The sequence below is a fragment of the Microtus oregoni genome, unplaced genomic scaffold, assembly GCF_018167655.1.
Source record: "Microtus oregoni isolate MIOR12 unplaced genomic scaffold, Mior012 000011F_ref0000422, whole genome shotgun sequence".
Lineage (NCBI taxonomy): Eukaryota > Metazoa > Chordata > Mammalia > Rodentia > Cricetidae > Microtus > Microtus oregoni.
The window spans coordinates 39,969,671-39,981,799 of NW_024543070.1; the positions used below are offsets into that span (position 1 = coordinate 39,969,671).

The 12,129-nt window shown below is 45.0% G+C and overlaps 1 protein-coding gene across 2 annotated transcripts in view; it reads right to left on the minus strand.

Annotated features, from left to right (window-relative positions):
• Positions 1-3,250: 3,250 nt before the first annotated feature.
• Positions 3,251-12,129, minus strand: part of Ttc39c (tetratricopeptide repeat domain 39C) — a 94,209-nt gene continuing 85,330 nt past the window's right edge. The window contains exons 9-14 of one of the 2 annotated variants that reach the window (XM_041660118.1): positions 12,011-12,120; positions 10,584-10,707; positions 8,210-8,307; positions 6,308-6,412; positions 4,941-4,979; positions 3,251-3,618 (exon numbers count right to left, since the gene is read on the minus strand). In XM_041660118.1, coding sequence (XP_041516052.1) covers positions 3,529-3,618; positions 4,941-4,979; positions 6,308-6,412; positions 8,210-8,307; positions 10,584-10,707; positions 12,011-12,120 — 566 coding nt within the window. In that variant the 3' untranslated portion in view covers positions 3,251-3,528. The remainder of the gene's footprint in view (positions 3,619-4,940; positions 4,980-6,307; positions 6,413-8,209; positions 8,308-10,583; positions 10,708-12,010; positions 12,121-12,129) is intronic. The other variant, XM_041660119.1, reaches the window with a different exon arrangement.

Here is a 12,129-nt window from a genome sequence, read left to right on the forward strand (position 1 = left end):
GGCTGCATCTGCTCGAGACCAGCTTTCTTTCCATCCTCCTGCTCCCATTGTCCTTCTGGATTTCTGCACCTTCCAACCAGCTCCTGCAGCATTTTCTTGCAGTGATCTAAATCCAGTTTTTCCTTTATGGATGGGGCTCCCCTGGAAGGAAGGCTGTTGATTCTGCAGACCCACTGATTAGAACTTCAATGCTGTGGAGGATAGTAGTACCGGTCAAAGACCAAGTCTATCTTGGGCTATCTTTAGTCCCCTTGCTAGCTCTTTGTTGCCCGCCTCTATGATTTAACATCCTTTGGGGTGTAGGGTAAAACCTCCTGGAATGTATTAAAAGAGCCCAGGAGTTTGCACCAACACAGATGCTAAGCTGGCAAGGAGACTTCACCACTGTGCAGTAAGCTACTTACCTGATATCGCCACCAGAGCATCAGGCACAGGCACTGACTTGAAACTGGGCTTTGTTCTGTGACTTCTGTGGTGGTTTATGTCATTCCGTGTAATCTGGATTAATGTTTCTGGGCGTGGCCACTCATGTTTGGTTCAGAATAAACCTTCCTACTGTCTTTATGGCAAGAGCTGTTTGCTGTAAATTCTACCCAAACAAGCAAGACCATACCACACAATGGCACAAATGTGTCTTCATAGATGTAAGGATAATTTGAATGCTTGTCACTACTATGATTTGCTTAAAGAAATCAACTACAAAAGTTTACACAGCAAAGTATGTGTGTGTGTGTGTGTTAAAACTCAGACTTCGCCATTTAATTTTAGTTGGCAGAAATAGAAAAAGTGCAAAATCAGTAATTGGTTTATAAATTCTGTAATAATAAGTATTCTACTCTTCTGTGACAGCTGAAAGTTATAATTCTTTACTCAAAAAACTTATCTACCATGCATTAAAATAAAGATACCTAACTCTATAAAAATAAAAATCTTAATTCCATCTTCCAGAAAAGTACATAATACATTGTCATCACCAGACCATGCCTCCAAGTCTGCAGATTACAAAAATGTATTCAGCATAAGTAAAATAGTCATTCTCTCATCAAAGGTACAATTTAATACAAAATATGTTTGACATTTACACACTGGAATGTCCAATGGAGAGCCTATGGCATAGGACAGTTTGAAATTGGAAATCTCAATAGCAGAAATATAAACAATTTTAATCTATATATAACTTATTTAATTTGAAAGTATGGGACTTTATGTATCCTTTGAATATAGAATAACAGCTTTAAAAAGTTTTGAACTAAACATTCAAAGAAGACAAACTAAAGTAAAACTTGATGACTCAGAAGGTTCTGTGATCCTGACAGAACCATCTTCCACACACTATAGGCAAGAGAATTCTTGGTAACGGCCATAATTTTAAAATGTATGATAGTCTTCTCTCTAGTTACCAGGTTCTAGTATTTGAGACCATCAGTTTCTCTTCAGACCTGCTCCCTGCTCTGAGCTTCTTGGATGCACTCAACTACCGAATGCAGGGTTGTCATCTTCCTGGCTTACACCTTCACTCCACACAAGGCCCACATCAGGATGTCAAAATGAACAGTTTAGCAATAGTCTAATGACAAGGGGCCGACGTGGGGCTAAGGGACAGATGATGGTACAGAAGCATCAGCGAGGAAGGACTTCGATCAAAGACACTGAAAGGTGTTTGCAGTGTTGTGGGGCCAAGGCCTCTGCACACCAAGTGGTCTACCACTAAAGGACACCCTGCCATTCAGTGCCATATTAGGAACCCCCATCCTTCCAAGTCAGATTAAGTAAAATAAAATCTGACAATATTTTTGCTGTTATGTTTCTGTTTTACTTCCTAAGTATTAAAATACTGGTATCACAAGCTGGGTGTGGTGGTGTCCCACACCTTTAATCCCAGCACTGGGGAGGCAGAAATAGGCGGATCTCTGTGAATTTGAGGCCAGCCTGGTCTACAAAGCAAGTTCCAGGACATCTACAGAGTGAGTTCCAGGACAGTCAGGTTACAAAGAGAAACCTTGTCTTGAAAAACAAACGAAAAATCGGTATCAGACAAACTTGTGATTCAGACAGGAGGATATGTAAAAACTCTAAAGTGAAAACCTTGAGTTCAGTGAAAATTTAGAAACCTTAAGACAACTGAGTTGTACTGCAAAGATTCTTAAAAGTGACAGGTATTTATTCAAAACCATAGCTGTGCTGGGCTTCATAACTGTGATCTTGCTACTGTTAGGAATCAGAATGGAAACATCCCATATGCAGCATTGTTCAAACCTCCATAGGGGATAATCTTCACAGCAGAACTCCTGAAACGTAAGTTCTCCTTAGTCAACTATAGATTTGCTTTTCTGATAGGCTCGGCAAGGGGGCACGCTCCTGACTGTGAATGCAAGTTTCTCTCTGCTCTTGTTTTGCAGCCTCTGTCTAGAGAACTTGTGTAGACAATCTAGGGATGAACGTCTAGGGTGTGCATATATTTTTGTGTATGCAGAAGCAGGAGGTCTAGTTCAGGCCTTCCTCTGGCTCTCTCCACCTCCGTTTCTTGAGGCAAAGTCTCTCACTGAACCTGGAGCTTACTGTTTCGGCAAGACTACCTTGCCAGTGAGGAGCTCAAGGGATCCCCCTGCCTCTGCTCCCCAAGCACTAAGATTACATCTGTGCTGAGGCATGCCTAGCTTTTGTTGTTTTCATGTGGGTACTGGCAGCAGGAACTCGGGTCCTATGCTCGTGTGGGAAGCGCTTTATGATGGAGCCACCTCCCAGTTCTGGGAATGTAGACAGGAGCCACTTCCCAGCTCTGGGGATGCAGACCTATGAAGCAGCTTGAGCTGCAGAGAGTTTTATCTTTGATAAGTTAAGCATGGGGTTCCGGGTTTACATGTTTTATATAAAACAGTATCCAGTTCCTAGTCCCGAGGCCTGCGTTCTAGCCACTGCCCATGAAGTATGAGTGACTGACTGCAGTGAGTCAGCTCCCACTGCTGAACCTGAGTCTCGTTGCACATAGAACAGGAGTAAGAATTCTTTTCAGAGATGCCACCTGCCTCTACCTCCTATGTGCTCGGATTAGGTGTGTGCCACCAGGCCCAGCCAAGAAGGGTTGTGCCAGAGCTGTCGTAGGAATATTTCCAGGATAAAGTAAACCACTAGGAAAATGCTTTAATGTTTATCTAAGCACGAGAGCCATGCTATATGTGGTACGATGCATGCTGAGCCCACTCTGATGATACTTAATGTAGGCACGCCTACAAAAACCACAGGGTGAATCTTCAGTTTGATTTTATTTTAAAAATAATAAATCACAAAACTAAAATGTTTGAACAAGGTCACTTAACCCTCTCCCAGGTCGATAATTTTTATCATTTTTGACATCTTTATTACTCTGAAGCTACATGTTTAAAAGAGGGATCTTTGACGTCAGCAACACAGAACCCACCCCTGGTACAGGTGGTCTGCAGGAGAGAAGCTCATCTTCAAAGGCCTTTCTCCTCTGCGTTCAAAGAGCTGACCCTGGGTGGAGGGGACAGAGGGGTCACTCGGAGTTTCTCACTGAGGGACCAGTTCCTTCAGAGAGGCCAGAGCAGCATGGATGCGGACGTGCAATCTGTTTTCAAAGTCGTAGCCAGAAAAATCCTCCTGGAAGGGCCAAATAAAAGATGATTGTGGACAGTTAGGCAGGCTTGCCCACAGGGGTCACAGGGTAGCACACACTGCACTTACACCCCATATAACGATGCCCTACTTCCTAAGGGGGACTTCTCGCCCACCTGGTCCTCTTAGGCGCTGAGTTTAAAGAGCTAGAGTGTGGCGGCACAAGCCTGGATCCTAACACTTGAGAGGGAGTCACGGGGACCGCAAAATCTCTTTGGGGAAATTCCCTCGTTATTCTTGAAAGACCAGTCTTCACCTGGACTCAAAGCAGGCCATTATTAAGAAATTCTTCAAAAACAGAGGAGGGCTGGAAGACAGCTCAGCAGTTAGAAACACTGGTTGCTCTTCCAAAAGACCCAGGTTCAATTCCCAGCACCCACATGGCAGCTTGTAGTTTCAGGCACTGGACACCTTCTTCCGGCCTTTGAGGGCACCAGCTATGCATGTGGCACACATACAGACATTCAGCAAAACACTCATAAACAAAAGATGAAAATAACAAATACTTTTAAACACATCTATGAAATCAAAAGTTAACTGTCCCTGGAGCTGGGTGTGGTGATGTAATACCGAAGCCCTATCTAGTCAGGAGCTGAGGCAGTGGAAGCTTACTGAAGTCCAGGTGTAATACTAGAAACACGGTAAGACTTACTTAAAAATCGTAACAATAAAGTTTATTTTCCCTATCAAAACACCAAAACTAGGGGCTGGTGAGATGGCTTGGTGGTTAAGAGCACTGGCTGCTCTTCCAGAGGACCTGAGTTCAATTCCCACTAATCAAACGGTGGCTCACAACCATCTCTAGTGGGATCTGATGCTCTCTTCTGGAACAAAAGAGCGCATATATGCATACACACATACACACACACACACACACACACACACACACACACAGCCTGTTTATAAGTTGTTCTGGTTTTGATTTTTTTTAAAGAATTTTTCTTATTTTATATTTATATATATTTACATTACAAGGATTTTATTTATTTTATATTTATATAGATGTAAGTATATATAAACAAAATAAAGTTTTTAAAAAATAAATATAAAATAAATAAATAAAATCTTTAAAAAAAATCACAAAACCAGCACTTATAAACAGGCTGAATGATTATATAGTAGTTTATAACCTTGGAGATTCCCTTTCAAAACCAAGTGCTCATGGATTCGCTTAGCTACTGCTTCTAGAACTCCAGAATTATTAACACAGGTATCAAACTTCCAGATTTCCTGAATTCAAACCCAGGTGTGTGGTAAAGAAGGTGACAGCAGCCATGAGAAGAAGGCGGAATGAGGTGGTTTTTTACCTTTGCCTGAAGGAGTAGAGTTCTGCCTCGTCCTACAGTCTGTGAACATAAGAAAACCATACTGTGTCTTAACAGCAATGTCTGCAAATCTATCAGCAGAGGACACACAACCAGAACAATCCATAGGAGACACAAGGGGGCGCTAAGGACAACTAACTTTCCTCTGATGTAAAGGTTTCCATTAAGGCATGACTTGACAAGTAAGTTTTCATGGTCCAATACTGTGCATGAAAGGCAACAGTTGCAGCCCAGTATTATGGGCTGAAAGTCTTACTAAACAACGTAGAGTAACCAAGGGCTTAGCTGGAGACAGTATGCCCCAACACCTGCTGAGCGAGGACGGATACTGGCCAGTCTCAGAGTTGATGTCCATTTATATCAAGACAGACTACGTGACAAATAAATATTCCCTTACAATAAAGGATGCAGTGCTTCAAACTTCAATCCAAATGTGTAATAGTTACTCTTTTTTTTTGGTCTTTAACTGAGTAAAAATGACTCAATTAAAGAATTTGAGTCACTGTTTTCAGGCACTAGTGAAACCTGATTATAACTAAACAAACAAAAATCCATTACCCATTTGCTAATTTAACATCTTTTTTTGCATGTGTGTGGATGCAATTTGGGGGGATTCTCTGCACAGAGGGTAGAGGCCAGAGAATGACCTGGGGTGTCCTTGGGTGTCCTTCCATCTTTTGTTCGAGACAGTTTCTCTCAATGACCTTTGACTTGGAGGCCAGACAGCTTCCAGAAAGCCTCTAGTTCTGCCTCTATCTCTTGGCATTGGGGTTACAAACATGTGCTGCCACTCTGGTTTTTATAGGACTGTGGGGATCCGAACTCATGTTCTCACACTTGGGAGGCAAGTCCTTCACTGAGCCATGTTCCCAGCACCTCCTGCATACACAGTAGCTGTCAAGTTCTGTGCACGACGCTGCAATGATTTAAAGGACTCCCGTGTAACCTTCACTTATTCTCACGATGACTCTAAGTAAATCAGCAAGCCGGGTTTGCCCACTGTGCAGAGTAGGAACTGGATTTGTGCTTTGGCACACAAACACAGCAGCAAGACAAACTCTCATCTTCTCAATACACCTCACCATCTCATACCATATTGAAAAAGACAATAATTCTCCCCACAGAAGAACCTTTGTATGTAAAGCTGGATCTGCAACTCAAATTCCAGTGTGGCCACTGCTGCCTCTTTAAAAGCGTTGGCACCACCTGATGTCGGCCTCCTGGACTCGCCCAGCAGATCAAGGAAAGCAAACAGAACAGAAGGTTTGGCCTCAGTGAACAGTGCTCTGTGGTGCCTGTGTGCACACATTCTGGCTGCTGGAGACGACAAGCACATGCAGAACTCTTACCTCTGGCCTGTCTAGCAGGAGACAGCCAAGTTCATAGCACGCGTACGGCTGGACATACATGTTATTCTGACGACACAGCTCATCTTTAGCAGCGCGCTGGAAGAACTGAGAGTCACAGGAATGTTACTGGGAAGAAGTCATTTCCTACTTGGTGTAAGGCTCACACAACCCTCAGGAGGCCGGAAAGGGGTTTCTTTTTCTAGAACTAATCTTCTCTTCTCTATTGATTGTTATTTCTTCCCTACTTCTAAAATTTCCATTGTACTGGGTTACATAGGGCCACCTCCACAGTACACAGTTATTCTGAACACATCCCCACCCAAAGCTGCCCTTCCCTTTCACCTCCTCCCATCAGTTCCCATGGACTGTCCCGTAGATAATCTCACTTCTGCATCAAGTCATCTAAACACAAATGATTTGATGCATTAAACTTGGACCTGTGGACAAGAGAAAGCTGATACCCGTCTTTCGGAGACTGACTGAATCCTCTCACTATCACTATCCCCGTCTGGACCCATATCCTAAACGACAGAGACTCCTTCCTGCCTTTGCATTTCCATCTGCACCTGAGAAGCCCATTCACACCTGCGGGGAGGTTCCCCAGAACACAAACACGCTGGCCACTGGGCAACCAGGTTCCTTAGGACCCACACATGCTTGCCGTTGGGTACCCTAACTCATGCTACTGATTCTTCTAGCCAACACACTAACTTGTACTGACCGGAAAAAAACTCTTTATGTGCTGTAAAAGACTAAACACCCCCAGTTTAAGATGTAAAACACACACAGGCCAACATCCACCTCTAAATATATATAACCACTAAGTATGCCATCTAAAATAGCTGTTTAGAATCATGTAATAACTAAGATAACTCACACTGGAAGATTAATTTCAAATTCAGCATGAATATATTAATATTCTATAATTTAAAGGCCAAGTCTTTATGAAACTATTTCAGAAAGTAGGCAATGTAAGACCACTTATTTTAGTTTCTGTTTTTTAAACTAACTGGCCTGGGGGCCACAGTCCCATGGCAGAAGGCAAGTCTAACCTGAGTGAGGCCCTCAGTTCAGGTCCTAGCACCGACACAATGAAAAAAAGCCTTAGTTAAATGAAAAAAAAAAAAACCAAAAAACAAAAAACAAAAACAAAACCTTAGTTAAAAAAAAAAATCCCTGCAGCTACATTGGAAAAATAACCGCTGGTTCTCCAAGGCGCAGCAGCTGTTTGGGTAGAAACCAGCCCCAAAGGCCACTGTGCTAAAGGCCTGGTCCCCAGCTCGGCTTTAGTGAGGAGGGACTGGATCATCAAGATATTCCACACTGATGGACCCATCAGCTGAGGAATTCACAGACCAGTGCAATTCTCGTGAGAAGTCTGTGACTGAGACATGGCTGTGGAGGGAATACCCTCTTCTTTTCTGACTTATTGTCTGCCTTCTGAGGGATGCTCCCCCAGGATCTTCCACCTCACCACAGCCTGAAACTGAACTAGGGAAAAACCCTTGCTTCGAAGCTCAGGTGCTCTCCCACAGGGTCAGACAGCTCCCTACCTCGCGAGCCTAAGGAACACTTTTCAGGCCACCCTCAGCACTGGGTAGCTCTCTGCCGTCATAAAGGAAATGAATGGGAAGAGAGTACGCACGCCCCTATCATTTCCTCCCCTCCCTGGCTGATACTGCCATCCTTGATGAAGAGCAGCCCTCATACAAAGGAGAGCTCTAGAACCCAGGGTTATGCCACGAACATCGTTAACTACCTTCTCCTCCGAGCAGCTAAAAATGCCATTCCTTAAATACAGCGCAGTAGCGCAGGTTCTGGCTACTGCTCTCCCGTCTCCTCCTTGGCAAGCTCACACGTAGGGACTCACGGATTTTACAGGAGCCAAAACAGCATGTTTACCTGAACAGCATCTTCTGAGTTTCCGAGACATTTGTGTATGGCACCAAGGAGCAAATGCTTCAATCCAATGACAGAAGAATCGTCCACTTCATGGCAAGCTTGAAGAGAAGGTGTTTGAGAGGAAGGAAAGACATCCACTTAGACCTCAAGTATCACCAAGTTCAGGAGCTGTTTCTCTGTTTAGCTGATGCTCTGCACCCAAATTTCAGAAGGATAAGACATTGCTTATCCACTGGCAACTCTCCTTAGTGAAAGAAGGGCAACCCCGGCAACCTTTCTCTGTATGTCCTCCTGTGTGTGCAGGGCACGCGTGTGTGTGTCCTCCTGTGTATGCAGGGCACGCGTGTGTGTCCTCCTGTGTGCAGGGCACACATGTGTGTCCTCCTGTGTGTGCAGGGCACACATGTGTGTGTATCCTCCTGTGTGTGCAGGGCACGCTTGTGTGTCCTCCTGTGTGTGCAGGGCACGCGTGTGTGTGTCCTCCTGTGTGTGCAGGGCACGCGTGTGTGTGTCCTCCTGTGTGTGCAGGGCACGCGTGTATGTGTCCTCCTGTGTGTGCAGGGCACGCGTGTGTGTGTCCTGTGTGTGCAGGGCACACGTGTGGATGCCAGAGATAGACTTTCGTGTCATTCCTCACCCTGCCTTCCTTGTTTGCTAAGCCGGGCTCTCCCAGCAACGCCCCTGCTCCTGCGTCCCCAGGGCCATGGGTAACAAGTATGCACCAGTCTAGTATTTCCTTTCCATGTGCGTTCTGAAGGTGAGATTTGAGCTCTCGTGTCTGCCCAGTGAGTCATCTCCTCAGCAAAACTATCAGCATCTGGAGACTCCCGGACCCCACCTCTTCCCCAGGAGAAGGAAGCTAATGTGAAAAGGCCTGCACGGCTCCCACCATAGGATGTTCTGGGAAAGGCAAAACTGTACAGATAGAAAAGTATCAGTAGTTACCAGAGGTCAAAGAGGAAGGAAGGGTGAGCAGGTAGAGAAGGAGGATGCTTAGGGGAGTGATAAAGTTCTTCTCTAAGGTATACACGAGTGAGCTTACACCAGCAGGATGGGCAGCAAGAGCCCACCTGCTATGCACTGTGGCTTTGGTGGCTAGACTGCATAATACAACGTCATGGGTGCCAACAGATATACCACACTGTTACAGGACATTGTGTGAGGGGGCCAGAGGGTGGGAGAAGGGTGTGTGTGTGCAGAGGGTGTTCTAGACCTTGTGACCAATTCTGCTGCAGACCTCAAACCTTTTCAAAACTTCTATTAATATAAAACTCTGCACTACACCAACTACAAAAGTCATGCAATCGACTCTGGGCAAGTTTATATGCTGTACTGTACCCCAACTGGGAGAGATGCAAAACAAGGCATTTTGACCAGTAAGGGTACAGAGATTTTTTATTTCAAAGAAATCAATAGAAGTTGAGTTGTGAAGAGGGCTCACTCATTTGGTTAAAGTGCTTGCAAAGACCCATTGTTTGACCCCAGAAACCACATAAAAGGCCAGGCATGGTGGTATGTGCTGGTAATTCCAGCACCAGGGGATGGGGACAGGTACAGTTCTTGGGGTAACACCCAAGGACATCTTGTGGCCTCCAAGCATGTCCATAGCAGTTTTACTTATGACAACTTAAAACACATCTCAAATGCCCATCAGCAGGAGAGCAGAGAAGTGAAGAGCGGGCCTGTATGTCCACACAATGGAATACTACTCAGTTAGGAGAAGAAACAATCACTAACAGAGGCTACTGTGTGGCCAGTGCCAGGCACGATGCTTCATGCAGGAAGCAGATCAAAGGCAGGCAAACGAACATGGATACCTCAGAATACTGTCTGCAGTGAGGTGGGGACTGGCAGAGAGGGAGCACAAGAAGTTACCAGGGGTGGTGAAATGCTCTGTACAGGAACCCAGCTGTGCGTACTGCCCCAGCTGAACCCCCAGATGCCTCACTACCTGAACCTTCCATGTATGTGTGCAACTCACAATTATATGAAGACAAGAGCCTCACTGGGCAAACGTATGGACTCATAACACCCACCACCTTGGTAAACTGGCAGAATTTCCTTTTTTTTGTTTTGTTTTGTTTTTTGAGACAGGGTCTCGTGTAGCCCAACCTGCTCCTGAATTCCCTATGTCACTAGGGATGACCTCACAAGTGCTCGGGTTGCAGGCAGGCATCACCACACACACCAGCTGATGCCACTTTACTAGGTACACCATCAGACACCCCAACAGACAAGTGTACCTGTCTACACTAGTATGTCCTGCTCCCGTTGCTGACGACACCATCCACCACAGACTGACAGTCAGCTGGCCTGACTGAGGGACGGAGGGAGCAGCCACAATGAGTCCGCTGGCTGCACGGAGCGTGCTTACCTTGGCTCATCCTCTGCAGGTTGGGGAAGGAGCAGTTGGGAAGGGCTTTCCACAAGTACAGCACTTCAATGGATGCCAGCACACACAGAGCTCTGGTTGGGGTTTGCTTCCGAAATCTCTCAGCCTACAAGGAATTCTCAAAATATCAGGCCCCAGTCTTCAGAAGCAAGCTCAAATCCAAGCTGGGCTTTGGAGACACACCACAGTGCGAGACCAGTATAAACACCCTCCCTTCCTTACAAGGCTGCGAACAGAAAGTCTCTCCACATTACAAAATTTCTGCGGTTTTTTATTAAAAATATATTCATGGGTATAACTTATATCCATTATTCAGCCATATCTCAGTGTCTGGGTTCTGAAAATGTGGGGATGAAAAAGATGCATTCAGTTTAAATCCATGAGCCCTCACAAGGAGGAGACTAACTCAGTGCACCCACACGGGCATATTTCCATTGTGGTCCTGCGGCTTTCTGTCTTCAACTTAGCCCACAGCTCTCAGCTGCACTCTGCATTCTGATATCATTTTATGTATGCATTTATTTATGTTTTAGTACTGGAGAATCATACTCGGGGTCTTGCATATGCTAGGCAAGTGCCCTAGTACCAAGCCACATTCCCAGCCTTGTAGTATACTTATTTTAAAGATTTACTTTATTTTCTAAGCGTGTGCACACATGCACATGTACACAGTGCACAGACATCGGTAGACTCGCCAGAAGAGGGCACCACGCTCTTTGGAGCTGGAGTTTCAGGCAGCCGTGCCCTGTCTAACTGAGAACCAAACTTGGGTCCTAGGCTGCAAGAACAGCAAGTGATCTTAACAGCTGAGCTGTCTCTGCAGCCCCTGCAATCTATTTTTTGGAATAAATTCATTAATTATTCATTTAACAAAAGCTAATTAAACTTTAAAAATGTATGGAGTAAAAGAAAATTTTTAAAACTAAAGAGAAGAAAAATCAAACCAGGACAAACCAGGACATCACTCAAGGTTACTCAGCCATATCTCAGTGTCAGAAATGGACAGGAAAACTGGGACATTTCCCCTCTCGTCCTGAGATCTCGATAGATAAATACGACGGCACTTTTGGTCTTCATTATATCAATGTGTTGTGGTCATCATCACATTTGAGAAGCAGAGCCAGCTGCCTCTCATGGGTTCCACCAACTTCTTCTAAAATGACCTGAACTCCAGACAGACACTTCCCCTTTGCGGGAGCGCTAATCAACTGCACAGGATCCAGTGGATCTCATTAAAAAAACAGAAACAGCCCTGCTTTAGTTATGAGCAGCCTTTCTCCTCAGAGCAGAAACACAGCCACAGTGGAAAACACACTGAATCTGACAGCATAAAATTTATCCAGGGAGTTGTTGGCACTGCCTGCACATCACAGGTGATGCCTGTGATTGGTAGGCCCTGACATACATACCTTTTTGACTGAGAACTGTTCAATCTGGTTGTTTTTCCTTTTAAACAGCTTCTGGACTTCTTTAAAGACAAGCTGTGCACCATCCACGTCACCAGTGGCCCCCTGACAAACTGAAAGAC